General features: G+C 38.2%; 1 protein-coding gene across 1 annotated transcript in view; it reads left to right on the top strand.

Annotated features, from left to right (window-relative positions):
- The window catches only part of LOC127971119 (AF4/FMR2 family member 2-like), a 199,479-nt gene that overhangs the window by 166,978 nt on the left and 17,447 nt on the right, over positions 1 to 15,054 (top strand). Inside the window, exons 10-11 of the mRNA XM_052573934.1 lie at positions 10,776 to 10,938; positions 13,048 to 14,094. Coding sequence (XP_052429894.1) covers positions 10,776 to 10,938; positions 13,048 to 14,094 — 1,210 coding nt within the window. The remainder of the gene's footprint in view (positions 1 to 10,775; positions 10,939 to 13,047; positions 14,095 to 15,054) is intronic.

Below are 15,054 nucleotides of genomic sequence, written 5' to 3'. Positions count from 1 at the left end.
GTGCCTTTTCTTCTCAGCCCCCTGCATCTATAGAGTCTTTTTACCACAGAGCTAAGAGGATGACTTGGGCATCAGAGCAACAACAGCTACAGGCTACATTGCAAGCGTCTCTCTCTCTCTCTCTCTTTCTGTCTCTCTCTCTCTCTCTCTCTCTCTCTCTCTCTCTCTCTCTCTTACTCACACACGCGCGCACACACACACACACACATTTCTCTCAGCTGGAGTTGGTGTCTGGTCTTCAGTTGAGGTAATTAGACTCTCTGTATGCCTCCAGCCTACTCTCTCTCTCTCTCTCCGCCATTCTCTTACCCAAAGCTCCACACACTCCAGATTTTCAACTCATTTATTGATGTGTTTTTCACTGTGGATCCACTCTCCCCTTTAATTTACGTTTCTCCCTCCACTGTCAAAACACACTCTCCTTTCCAGGCCTGCACCCTTCAAGTTTCATTGAATGAATTTTTCATTAACTGATTCCACTTCTTATCTTTTTCCCCCATACTGAATGTGTTTTATCTCCGAGCGGGGAGCCAGATTAATGTCCTCCTGTCTGGTTTTGACTCACATGACGTCTCATAGACTTTGAGAAATTAGTGCGTTTGGGGTAGTTTGGAAAGTATGCGTGCACAACCATGTGTCAGAAGCAAACCAACTGCTCGAGAACAACAGCAATTATCAGCCGCTGACAGTAGTAATGCTGATGGCGGGAAATATGCCAAGCAAATGAACGGGTGATTTGCATGAAGGTGTTGCGTAATGATTCTCCATTCATCGAGACACAATCCTGTTCAGAAACTCTTCTTATAGAGTCATCTAATTTATCTATCTATTATAAAGTCGCAACTGTCAAAGGTAAAATTGGAAAGAAATTGACATTTTGAGATCTGAAGATGTAGTTTACAAGATATAAAATCACAATTACGATGTAAAATCACAATCACAAGAAATAGTCAGAAACAAAGTTCCAAGTTTCCTCTGAGGCGAGAACTCTTCAGTAAAACAGAGCCTGCAATCCAGATAATTTAGTAGCAGAAGTGTGAAGCACTTTAGAAAGTGAACTGTAATTTCTCTAAATCGTCCTTTTCTGAAATGGATAGATGTACTACTTGTTAAATGATACGGATGTATTTCCTGTAAGTGGAGCTTAAACACTCCCTTACTGGCATCTGTGAATGTTACATGCAAAGGTTACTGGGTTTACTGGCATTACTTGGTCATGTCAGTGAAATTGAAAGATTGGATATAACTTTGCAGAGACGAGGTCAGTAAACCATTATTTCGTACAAAGACATGCCAACAAATATAACATTTTAGTATTTGACTATAATTTTTGAACACTCTATTTTAATGTTTACATCCTGGTTTAGTGTACTTTAACTGTAAAGGCCAAAAGTAAGTAATTCAAAAGTTACAATTATTTTCTGTGGTAGCCAACATCATGCCATGAAATCCAACCAAAACAATCTGTTAATGTCACCAAGGCTAATTTTCTCAGAGCAGGTTTTTGTATTTAATCACAAACAGGGTTGAATTGGTTATTGTCATTGGAGGGCTGACAATGTAAACGGTTCACTTTTTCATACAGCAGGGCGTATCATTGATTTTAGAGTAAGGTGAAGCTTCAATTAGCCTCTGATGGTGTATAAAAGCCAGCAGAGCGCTTATATTGGCATTGAGAGGGTGTATGAGAGAGGACACATCTCTGCTTCTGTGCCAGAGGTCTTTTTATAAGGCTCGATATAGAGAGCCCATGAGCAACAATGTGCAAATTGCTGCTTCATTAGATTTCCAGCAGCACTTAGAATGAGCGTGTCAGCATTTGAGGCTCTGCTGGTCCCAGCTGAGCAGTGCAACTGTGTGTGTGGGTGTGTGTGTGTGTGTGTGTTGGCAGCTTGTGGGTGGCTCAGCATTTGCATCCAGCTGAAATAGTGCAGGGTAGGAGGGCACTCTGGTGCCTGGGGAGAGAACAGATCACACCTAAACAATACTGCAAACTACAGAAAGACACTCAGTATACCGAAGTGCTCTGCCAAGTAACCAAAGGCAATGATAGTCATAGTGGACATAGTCTTTTACTAGTCTTTTACTAGTTTTACTGAACATTTAAACATCTTTTGAAGCTGTTTATGTGAGGCACTATCTAAACCTCATCGTGACTTGTTCTTAATAAAACAGTTATATTAATGTTCAGCCATTTCACTCTACAATGTCATGTCATATGTTTTCACAATATACAGTAATTCATGATGGTTAGCGTTAAAGAGATTAGAATGTGCATTATACAGCATAATGAATATCTTTATAATGTTTTAAGAAAGGTAAAATATCGACCCTTGTGAAAAAGAAACATGCTTCATTGTATTCAGAGGGCACTTGTATACTTCAGATATTTAAAGTTTTTTTTGTTGTTGTTGTTTTTACACTTTCATGACTGTTTGTTACACTTAAGAAAACTTGAAAAATGCACTTTTTAATCATGTAAAATGTCAACGTTTTTATAATGTCAAAATTTAACTAATATAATTATGTTTCCATGTTTTTGTCATGTTTTTAAAGAAGTACACTTATTCGATGTGTTGACCAACATACTAAAGCAGATGTTCTATTTTACATCTCAAATTTACATTTAAAGGTTATCTTTTTTTTTTTTGTATTTTTATGAACTAAATTGCAACTGTATTTTGACAGATGTATTGTTTATTATGACAAATGTGTCATTTCAAATATATTGAAATATATGACTTACAAGTTTCTATACAAATGACAATAAAGTATATTTTAGTTTAACATAAATGCTTGTCAGTACATTCAGAAGTGCACGTTAACCATATTTCACAGAAAATACGTTTATGAAATTACATAACCTTTTACTTAAGTCCTGTGAATGAAAAAGAATCTAAAGTCCAGCTAACTGCATCTGAAATAATACATTTTCACTTAATTGCAATAAACATGCATTTAAGTGTCCAGAAACATAGCATACAGTTTGCACTTATTCTTTCAAAGTACATTATTTCTGTAATAAGTAAACTTTTTTAACAAGGGAATACATAGGCCATGCTGATTACTCAACCAGTATTTGGCCAGTTAGATTTTTAGTTAGATAGTTGTCCGTTTAAAAACTAAATATGTATGCCTAGCCAATTAACAGAAGAGTGCGACATTCCCAAACCCTACTGACAGATTGTCAGCAGAAAATTTCTTATTTCAAATACTGTGAATTTGGAGTAAATATTGTTTATCAGTTCATTTTGTTGTAGTAATGTTGCTTGTCAATCTATTATTCCGTTTATTAGAACTAGTTACTAGAGCATCAGTCATTAAAAATATCTTTAAATCTTTAATCTTAATATCTTTTAATCCATTATGTACTGTATGCTTTTCAGAAAAGTCATTGCACTGTTTAAACAATTTTTTTTTTCACTCATGAATCTACACAGTTTACATGTATCCTAAATAGTCCAGCCATACAAATGCATCATCGAGGGAAATAGCTCTGTTTTCAATAACAGATTTGTGTAATTAGAGGAATATTATTACACCTTTTTTTCTTAATGGCTCCTTTAATCTCTCTTGGCCAGAGTTCCTTTTCTCAATAGTATGAGCCCTTCAGATATTAATCAACGTCAACCAGTGCTTAATGTGTGCTGCTTTGTTTGCATCTTAATTAATTCATGCTTTTTCATTCAGATGTAATCTATTAACATCCTGCATCTCTTCTTTCTCCCTCCTTCACTCCCCATCTCATCTATTTCTCCACGTCTTTGTTAATTGCACTCACATACTGTGTAAATTCAGGTTGAGAAAGTGTGTTGGGAGTATCTAGATGGAGAAGAGCTTGTTCACAAATCCCTCCACATACTAATAACTTGTTTACGGTGTCAACAATGGCATTTTGCCTCTCAAAGGCAACATTTGAAATCAAATCAAGCTCCAGTGAAGTGGATCTAATTGTGTGAATATCAGGTGACTCCACTTTATAACGTCCTGTAAAGTCATCCATCTTAAATGTTGCTCATTAGCTTCTAAAATGGTCATTTATTATATTGCACATGCAAATGCAGGACATATGCTGTTATAGTTCCTTCTGAAGGTTGTTATTTTCATGAAAATATTTTGGAATAGCAGACCAAGTGTCAATACAAAGTATGTGTATTTTAGTCTGTTACCTCGAACAGTTAGGATACAATTGCTTCGTAAATTTTACTTTTAGGACCAAAATGGTCAAAAGTGCATCTTGTTTTCTGGTAGTTGGAAAGCCTTGAACTGCACAGCCACCTCATAACTGCATGTATGCGTAATATATCCTTGTAAATATACTATTAACTTTGACATTTAACTTTCTTTTGATTTAGCTTGTTAGCTTTGATTCATCTCATTTGGCATTGTAGCATAGGAAATGTTGTCCGAGGCAGTGGGATATGTTCTTTTAGCCCTCCCAGAATGCTTTAAGATGGGCCAAAAGGAGGCCTGGGATTCGCGTACCACCCTTTGCAATGGCCATGGTCCTGCTCTTTCTGGAAAAACATAACTCCAAACAAGCAGAGCATAATTATGTGAGAAATATCTCCATCTGGAGCCTTTGGGGCTTTTCTGTGAGACTTTGACATTTAAAGAAAGCCACATATGGAGCGTTTCAAGATCATGATCATTTGGGTAATATTCCGGTCGCTCAATCTGTAGAGCATGATGCTGGCTACACCAAGATCATGGGTTTGATTCCCAGGGAATGAATCGATTAAATGTATGGCTTGCATGCAATGTAAGTCGCTTTGGATAAATATATCTGCCAAAATGCATTAATGTAAATATAAAATGGGCATTTAGGTTAGCTATGCAATGTTGCTCACGGTACATGAAAAATCAAGCTACAAAAATAGTACTGCCTTTTGTTTTACTAGCATATTAAACTGGATTTATTAAATGCAAAAACTTGCCAGGATGTTAAAATGTATTTTAATGGTTTTAGGGTGGTTCACAAATTTTTCTATTCAGTTATTAAGGTGTTCTGGGTGGTTGCTTGTTGGTCAAAAGAGTGCAGCCTCTTGTATTGTGGTCTCTAGATGACTTGGAGTCCTCCTACAATGTAACCACTAACAAGCCGTATGCTTCTGTTGAAAGCCCAGCATGAAAATAGCATGTAAATGTCACCAGCCCAGACACTTCAGTAATTGTGTCCTACTTAAATGAAGTGCAAGTTAACCATTCAAAGCAAATAGCCACTTAATGACTGAACCATATGGCTGCGTTGCCACAACAAAGCCAAAAATGTCCGTAGAGACAATCCTTTTCAGAAAGATTCAAGAGCAATGACCATACGTCAGTGGTTTGGCTTTGGCATCACATTTTTATTTTGGACATAAAGTGGTGCCTTGACATAAAAAAATTAAAAAGAAAAGAAAAAGAAAATACATAAAAGTCCTTAATATAAAATATAGAGTGTGTTACCTTTAATACAAATTGCATAGACCAAACAACATATAAACGCATGAGCATGAAATAGGCTAAATTGATTGATAGGTTGTTTTCCGAACATTTCATAAAATTAGGTTTTATGTTTCAATGCACAGAGCTACCTATAATTGTAATGTTGTAATTTCTTTAAATTTGTAGTTTTGTTCATGGTTTTTAGGATATCAGAAATGTAAGCACTAAAGTTAAACCATATGGTTAAACCATAAATGAAACCATTTTTTTTTTTTTTTTTAGCTTGGTAGCTTTGATTCATCTCCTTTGTTTTTTGTGACATGGTAAATGTGGTATTTAACTTTTAGTTTCTACTAACCAGATGAGTTTTCATCAAAATACTGTAGAGCTTGATTGAATGCACCACCTCTGACATCAACAACAGGGAAAGTGTTTCTCTTAACTTTAAATGTTGATAAGCCAGTTTATTTTGCTATTATCATAATGACACACTATTAAATAATTATTTGCATTTCATTTGCAGTTTTTCCCTGCTCTCAGTGACCCAATCAGAACGTACCAGCAACCCACCAGCACTGCTTTAGATTATGCTATGGAAATACGTTTGACATCTGCGATGTGTTTTCACAGAGAGTAATCAGTGTAAGTGAGTCAGATGGAATTATGGTCTTGTTTTGAACATTCGCAGACAGTTGAAACATTTTAATCAAGGACCAGACCTAATCTGAGCTTGGGAAACCAACCATCAACTTTAAATATGCCCAGTGTGTCTCTGTTGTGAAATAAAGAGAACAGATCTTGTAATGATTCAGGAATCGTATAGTTGAGTATTGAAACAGGATCTATAATCCATTCCTCATGTGAACAGAGCATCGATTGAATCAAATAAAGCTTGTAATGGATTTAAGGGCAAAGGGAAGTCACAACCATCATCGTTGGGATGTGTGGCGAGTTATTCTTTTATAAAAAATAATGGATGCACTACTCGCAGACGATCGTTTTATGAGGTGGTGGGCTGATGACTTATAAATGAAAGCCCTTCATGTCTCTTCTCATCTTCCCTCTCCGTCATTTCATGCTTCAAACTCTTTGTTGCTTCCACACCCCCCAAACACATAATCATGTATAGCACTGAGACCTCGCGTCCTCAAATTCTTTTGAACTTTTTAAATGTAACTTATTGATGGAAATCATAAATTCACAGTTCATTAAATTCTCCTACGCTGGCGGTATTGACAGGTTGCGATCCAGACTAGATGTCTGAAACAGTCCCAGCTCTCTATCAAAGGGGAATAAAATCAAACGTGGGCTTCTGAGAAGCGGCCCAGGTGTCTGCCTGCTCCAGTGACTGTAGGAGTGGTTCATCTATAATTAACTATTAAACTTCATCGAAGGAGAGTCTGAAAAAATGAAGAAAATTATGACAGTTCTGCCCTTGGACATGAGACACGGTGGGAGAATAATAATGCAATATTGCTCAGGGTTCGTTAGGCTGCTTTCGGCCCATCATACAGACCGCCAGGTTGTGACTATCTGTCACATTGATCTGAGATTATGGTATCAGTGTAAACACAAAGAGAAAAACGCTAGTCGATGGGGTCCCTGTAGCTTCCAGTGATGCATCCGCCTTTGTTTCAGTGTGACCTGTGATAATCTCTGGGGAGAGATCAAAGCTTCAGACCTTTTATTAGCTTGTTTTTCTGTTAGCAAGAGCCGCGGATGGTGTGCTTTGAATATATTTTAGATGCTACAGCTTTTAGGCAAGTCAGAGTTTGGTTTATTGGGTTGGTGTGAAATGGGTTGGCCAAGCTTGATGGACAACAAGCTTCAATGTGGACCAACTTTTTTTCCTGCCTTGTTAAATTAAATTCATGATGTTTTTTATAACAGTCTATTGAGTTTCAGCAGATAAGTGAATTGTGGCGAGAAGACGTCAGTCACACTGACACTGTCTATGTTTAATTTGATTGGTTGCAACTTAAAGCCACACTTTAAGTTGCACTCGCTACAGAAATCTATGGATCTAACCCTGAGTTGATAGAGAACCTTTATAGCATCTACTGTAAACCGGGTTTCTCTAAAACTCAGCTATTTCCATGCAGTAGACAACAGAAGTCTAGCTAGTGTTTACTTGTGTGTGTACATCTGGTCTTATATTCCCTACTGCTTAGCACCAGCCTGGAAAATTACATCATTATAAAGCATGAATATTTAAAGTGTAAATTGTTCTAAATATTGTTATTTGAGATGTTTATTGATGTTTGAGATGTTTTTTCTTATGTCTGGAGATCTTTTGGGTTTGTTACAGCAACATGCATTGACAACACATTATTTAAAGCCATGATAAATTACGAGGCCTGTGCAAACTCTTCCCTTACTGAATGTTAATAAGAGCCTTGACGGCTTTTTCAAGGCATTACTTATGGTGGATTTGAGAAATATATTTGTGCACTTCTGTATATGTGTGTATTTGTGTTATGTGAGTGTTTCAAGACAGATTGTAAATAAATGCTAATATGTTATTTTTGAAGCCGCTATGGTATTTAAATAGTTCATGAATTGATAAATATGTACAATTTACACTTTCTCTTGCAATGTAGAGTCGCTTGTAATATCCATAGACTGTAAAAAAATATGGACGTAGTGTCCGTGACATCACCCATAGACTCCTCAATAGCGGTTTTGAAGCAAAAAGTGTGCAGAGCGGGCCGTCAACATCTTGGCAGCGCATCACCACACGACTCTCCCGGATAATCGAAAATGGGGAAAAAGGCGGGAGCTGATTGCTGAAGCCACGCCCACCTAGCGTGACGGCATTGTCAGCAGCGGCAATCCACCTGTCTCAAGCGGCCAGTCGATGCATTGCAGTTTTTGTCACTTCCTTATTGGCTTCACGAGAGAGAGCGCGAGGTTGCCACTCAGTAATATCACACTTCACCGTTTCTTTTTTTGTTTTTTTTGTAAACTTTAGCATAAACAGCTTTCTTAGTCTACTTGTATTCAGACCTAGAAACGTCTACCATAATCCCTGATGAAAGCAGATTTGTTAGCGTTCCTCATTACAGTTAAAGTTCAGCAGTGAAATGTTAGTTTAATTTACCCAGTTCTTTCGGTCCCAGGGGCCCAGTTCTAGTTGAGTTTGCCCAGGGCCTGCTGTAGCTCCTTCAGGGAAACACTTCCTCCTTCCTGTTTTTGTGCAACGTGTGCTGCTTTACGAGGAGAAAGCTATTCCCAAAGCTGCTCTGTCCGGTCTGTTTGGGGACGACAATATCGTTAATTATGAATAATGATGATAAGTAAACTTTGTTTACTTTTCATCGCACTATACGCTGGGCAAATCTGTAATAGGCTACTTCGTGTAAGCATATTATATTATATTATATTATATTATATTATATTATATTATATTATATTATATTATATTATATTATATTATAAAACTTTTTCATACAGAAAAAGGGCTAAATTAGTTATTACATTAAAAAGTAAACAATACTATCTGTGATAGAAGGTGAAAGAACCAAGAAATGCTTTCTCAGACTTGTCTTTCTCTTCTAAGATTCCACCGCTGTTAACCAAAGGTCAACCTTATTAAGACCCAAAGATGGAGAGAAAATGACCTTCTGCCTTTTTCTTTTCTTTTGGTTTGTATTGTATCACACCAATCAGTGCTATTTGCATGGACAAAGGTCACAGAGGTTGGCGTTTTGAAGGAACAGCACATTCACAGTGCACGTAACAGTGACGTTTTTCTTTCAGGTGCCATTTGATTAGGAGATTTATAGATATTAAATATAAAATAAAAAATTTGAACTGTATAGTTTTGTTGCATTAGATAAAAAAGAAACCAGACTAAATGTAGCCTTTGCATCAGTTAATTAAAAGTCAGATAAATGAAGTTAGTTCTGAGAAAAGGTCTAGCATCTATCACTTGGTTTGATATTTTGTACTGTATCTAATGCGATGACAAGCATGCGTTTCACTGTATCCCACACTGGCTGTCGGTTGTTTAGGGGGTTTGCTGCACATTGACAGTGCATGTGTGAACAAGTGGGCAATTTTGAGCATAGCTTATGATTTGGCACAAATTTTTTTTTTTCTTTTTGTATGCCTTTTCACTTTCCTGGGACAGGTTCCTCATTCCTGGCCAATGTTGTGCATGTCTTGCTGGCACAGCTGTAGACCAAAGCTCTTTTTTTTTCCTGTCATAACATAATCTCTAATGAAGTGTCAACATAAAGCAGCCTGATATGACCTTTGGAAAGGAATTTAATTTGCCTCCTTCTGGCATGTTTGACTCCATGTAGAACAATCTTGGATGGCCACATCTGAGGATACCCTGAGAAGTGAAGGACTTATTGGATTAGAGCACTGTGGCCTTTCATGAACTCATAAATAATGCTGAGCATGACTGATAACTCTGAGACAGAGCCGAGTAATAGCCCTGTAGGTGGAGAAGTAAACAAACCCTTTCTTTCCTTGCTCATTTTCTTTCTATTTATATCTTTCTATCTCTGTCTCGCTCTAAGTGATGTAGTCTATCATCAGTTGGTTCAGTTGTCTCTTATTAAGTTGGCCTTGAGAGCAGCATCAGCTGCTAGAAAAAAAATAATTAAATAATAATAATAATAATTGTGGTGTGTGATATTTTAAAGACTCAAACTTTAATGTAATGACATGGCAATAAAAAAAATAAAATTAAAAAAAATCCACCTAAAATGATATGACAGACCCTTCAGGCATATAATCTTTCTTACAATTCACACCAAAATCATATAATTTCAAACTAGTATGCTGTTATTATTTTTTTTTTTTTTTTAATCATGGAACAGGAAAAAAAAAGATAATTTGTTATTGTGTGGAAAAGAGCTGCATGCTATACAAATTTTGAGCAATTTGAGCACAAACTATTATATTAGGCAGGTTCTATACTATAGAAGTTTTCAATACAGAATAGTACTGTAGTGGAAACGGGCTTCCATGCCTTATGGTGTGTCCACAGCAAAATTTGAACACTAGTTTGAATAAAAAGTCAACACAAAGATGTGAATAGATGTGAATTTGTGCCTGGCAACTCATCGAGGAGAGCATTATTATGCTATTATTCGCGTGATGCGAAAAACATCCCGCGAATAACCTAGTGTGAGTAATGCTATGCAAATATTCGCTTTCCTTTTGGTGTGCACAAACCATTACAACTCTGTCTGTTTCTCCTGCTATTGAATAAAATCCAGTGTACATTAATTAAACAACCGGTATCTTCATGTATGCTGTCAATGGCACGTTTGTGTGTTTCGAAGTGTGTCATATCATTTGATGAATGTTCTCCTCTGTTCTTTTTCCTACAGTCTCCCTGGAACCACACCGCGGACCAGTGAACCAACCGGTCACTCCAGCGGTGCCTCGGGCAGCTCCAGCGAATCGGAGAGCAGCTCAGAGTCCGACTCGGACAGTGAGAGCAGTTCCAGTGACAGTGAGTGCAACCGAGCATCCCGCGCTGCCACACCAGAGGTATTGATCACTTCACTCCTCTTAAACTGTCACAACACATCCTCACACTGATCCTTCACTCGTCTTTTCATCCCATTCACTGATGGCTGTTATTACAGGTGTTTCTCAGTTCAGCCCATACACTACAGGATAAGGCCAAAAATATGAGGACCCCCCCCCCCCCCCCCCCCCCCCCCCCTTTAATTAACACACTGCTTAATTGATTTGTATTTTATTTTTTTATTTTTTTGCATGATTTCTATTAAGCTGCTTTAAAAACAATATGCCTGACACCTAGGTGGCAAAATTTCGGAAGGGTAATCAAGAAACGTTCAATTGCTCAATTTATCATCTTTACTTTTCTATGAAACTGATTACTTCTCTCTAAAACAGTACTTAATGCAAATAGAGCTATACAGGTAAAACTGTTTTACATGGGACATTTTTGCCGAGGCTGTATTGCAAAATAAATAAATTATCTGTAGTGTGAAAAGAAAATATATAAATGGTCTATTGTTGTAGTTTCTACAAATACTGTGTTAAATGGCATATGTGGTGGAAGTCATAGAATTTTTGTTGGCATTTTTGCATTTAATAATAATAAAAATAAACACATTATTATCACTGTGATTATTATTCACTATTACTGAATTTTGGGGAGATAATTGTCTAACTGTTTAGTGAACATAATGTATGTTAATGATGAAAAAGTAGGCATCATTTACCTAAAGCAAAATATGTTTTTTATTTTTTTATTTATTTATTAAATGAGGCATGGCCCAGACATTTTTGACAGGTTTGGCTATTTCCTAAGCCTTTCTGTTTAGTGTTATTTAGTATTTTTTTTGTTGTTTTTGTTTTGTTTTTTGCTCACCTTCTGAACTCTGGGCCATGAGGTAAATGAATACCAGTTTATGCAATTATTTCCCCTTAGATGATTATTGCTGAGCCCATTACCAGAAATTTCTAAAGAACCGAGATAAATCTGAGTCTATTTCTAAGTCTATTTTCTCCTTTAGCTAAAGGCACAGAGAGACTGAGGCCTCATTCTCCCTCTGAGTTTTCCCAGCATGGGTTAGGGGTAGGACTTTTGAAAGGATCTCCACAAAGGATTAATTTGGCAGCTTTAAAGTTGTCCTGCAGTAGCCTGCCCGGGGCTCCCTAAGAGCATTACACAAGAGTAAACATCTCCTGGTTCTCATCGCCCCCTCTGTGTGTATAGCTTTGCTCTTTGCCAGGGATGGCCAATGGGAATCCATATCTCAGCACTGCAAGAGCTCTGGTCTGCAGAAAGATGTTTCTCTTTCAAGCGGCGACGCAAAGCCTTGATGCTTCAGTGGCTAAATATTGGGAGGCCTGTCAATTTAGACATGCCTAATTCATCATCTTTGCTGGTGATTTGGTAGCTCGTATTGCCGGAAATGTCTCTCTTATAGATGGAGAATGTGGCTTTTGAATGTGAAATGGCATAGGAGATTGCCTTTTGTCTCAAAACGTACCATCAGGTCTGATTGGAAAGTGCACTGAATTTAATTTCTTACCCCGTGAGTTTAATGGTTAATAGAGATGTCCACTCATTTCCATAGCTTCCTTTTCTGAATGATTTTCTATCATTTAGAGCATTCAAGACAGTGTTTATGGGTTCGTGGGAAAGATTTACATGTGTCTGGAAACATAATGGTACACAACAATTGGCATGAGATAATATAGCTGATGAAAACATCTCCACAGCGAGGGCTGTGAGCAGTCATCAGGACAGTACTCACAACATTTCCTCCGTTATTCAGGGATTTTATGACTTCCTCTCTTAATGGCCTTTTCATCATGGTGCCAGTTCATTGGTCTGTGAAAGTCAAATGACGAAATCTTCAAGCTTCTCATGAATCAGCACCGGAGACAGATGAAATCTGTACCGATATGCATCATTAGAAATTGGGTTTCCATGTTATTTTACACATGCATCAATTTACAATGTATAGACCCACGTAATGCATGTAAAATTGTCACGTGCAACAACAAATGATCTGGTTTTCATCTCATTGTGTGATTGATCAAATAAGATGCTGAGACAGAGTTGTCAATATTTCTTAAACTTTGGTGCCATCAATTTGCTTTGTCTCTTTCCACCAGCCTGAGCCTCCATCAACAAACAAGTGGCAACTAGATAAGTGGCTAAACAAAGTTAATCCTCACAATAAAGCACTAATTAGCACCCAGTCAGACAGTCATGGGCTTAACATCTCTCAACCTGATAAAGGCCAAGCCTCAGACAACCAGAGCTCCAGCAAGAGCAAGTCCACCACAGCACTGGCACCAGCAGAACCCAAGGAGAGAACATTGCTCAGTCCTATCCGAGAGAAAGCCAAACCCAAGACTGGTCAGAAGGCTCCGGACAGCAAAAGCACCAAGGTAAAATCACCAGCCTCAGTGGAGCTTGCTCCCCCCAGGAGAAGCACTGGAAAGAAGCAGCCCAAAAAGGTGGAGCGATCTTCCAGCGGCGAGGAGCACAACTGGCCAAGACCAGGAAACTCAAGTTCTACCCCAAAAGAGAAAGAGCCCCCGCCTTTAGAACTGCCAAAACCTAGAGGCAAGGGCCCTGGGGTCAAGACGGCTCCAAGAAAGGAACCTCGGACCACCACAACAAACACTGCACCAACGAATATCACACCGGTCCAGGATAAAAAGAAGCACAGAGGACCAAACAAGATCATACCCAAGTCTAAGGAGTTCATCGAGACAGAGTCTTCTTCATCCGAGTGTCATTCGGATCCTGAAGAGCTCACCAAGGTCCAGCTTCCCTGTCCCGGTCCCAACACCCTAAACCTAAAATCCAAGGATTGCAATAGCAATATCCTGAGTGTAAGCAGCCTTACCAGCACAAGCAGCACCTCTATTCCTGATCCAGGTGCCTCGGATCTCCTGGAAGAGCCCTTCTTTTCGCCCATCCCTATTGTACAAAATGAACTATTGTCACCACTAAGAGATTTTGAGGACATCAAGTCCCTTTGGGTTAAGATTGAACTCAGCTTCCTATCACGGATCCCAGGGCAAGACCCCCCGGAGCCTCCCTCAACAAAGGTAGAGTGTCGGGAGATCAGTGTCAAGCACAGACGGCAACAGTCACCTGCCTCTATCCCTGCAGAAAAGAACCCTAGCAAATCCAAGAGGAAACACAAGGCAAGTGTTCAATGTTCTCACTCTCTTTTCATGCACTATAATTATAAAATCAAGGGCTGCAATTGCAAAATAATCATGTAATTATTATTTTAAGCAAGTAGTCATTTAGCAGGTCCTTTAAGCGACATTTACTTCTTCCATGGAAGAATTTCTTTGGAGTGCCTTGTTGAAGGACACAACCTTGATAGCTGAATTATTGCCCCTTGACAAGTTCGAATTGTACAATTAATTAGCAACCCAGATATTTAATGGCCAAAGGTTTTTATTGTTTTTATAAAATAATACTCATCCAATGTCATAATGTAAATCATAGACCTTCCTGTCTACAGGAACATATTAAACTCTTAACACCTATGGGTACAATTGGTGACAGCTCATGAAAGACCACTTGCAAATGATCCAAAGATGCATAAATGAAACAGAAACCTCAAGAGGTTTGTTTGTGATTAAAAAAAGTCCCATTAAAGTCCACTTACAACGTCAACACCTGAAGCATTAAGGTCACTTGCAGCCAGTTCTCTTTCTTGTTCACTTTAACTGAACTGGGTTTGGTTCATACGAAGTCTACCATATGTGAAAACCAGGGTCGTTAAGACCTCAGTATACAATGTTGCACACTCTAATAGAGATGTCTTCAACCCTGTTCCTGGGAACTCACTGTTCTGCAGAGTTTATCTAGAACCCTAATCAAACACAATTGAAGCAGCTAAGCAACCTCCTCAAGATTGCTTGAAAATGCTCATTGGGAACAGGTTAGAAATAAAATTTGCAGGACAGTGGGTCCCCAGGAGCAGGGTTGAAGACCTCTGCTCTAACTTTTCACTGGACCACCTTTAGCTTTGATTATATTGTGCATTTGTAGTGGCAGTGTTTCGACAACATTATGCAACATCACAGCATTTATTTCCATCATGAGTTTAGTTTTTGGCCCAGATCTAGTATTGCATTAGGAGAGTCATT

The sequence above is a fragment of the Carassius gibelio genome, chromosome B14, assembly GCF_023724105.1.
Source record: "Carassius gibelio isolate Cgi1373 ecotype wild population from Czech Republic chromosome B14, carGib1.2-hapl.c, whole genome shotgun sequence".
Lineage (NCBI taxonomy): Eukaryota > Metazoa > Chordata > Actinopteri > Cypriniformes > Cyprinidae > Carassius > Carassius gibelio.
The sequence above is the reverse complement of the archived record's forward strand: the minus strand, read 5'-3'. Positions and strand labels throughout refer to the sequence as shown.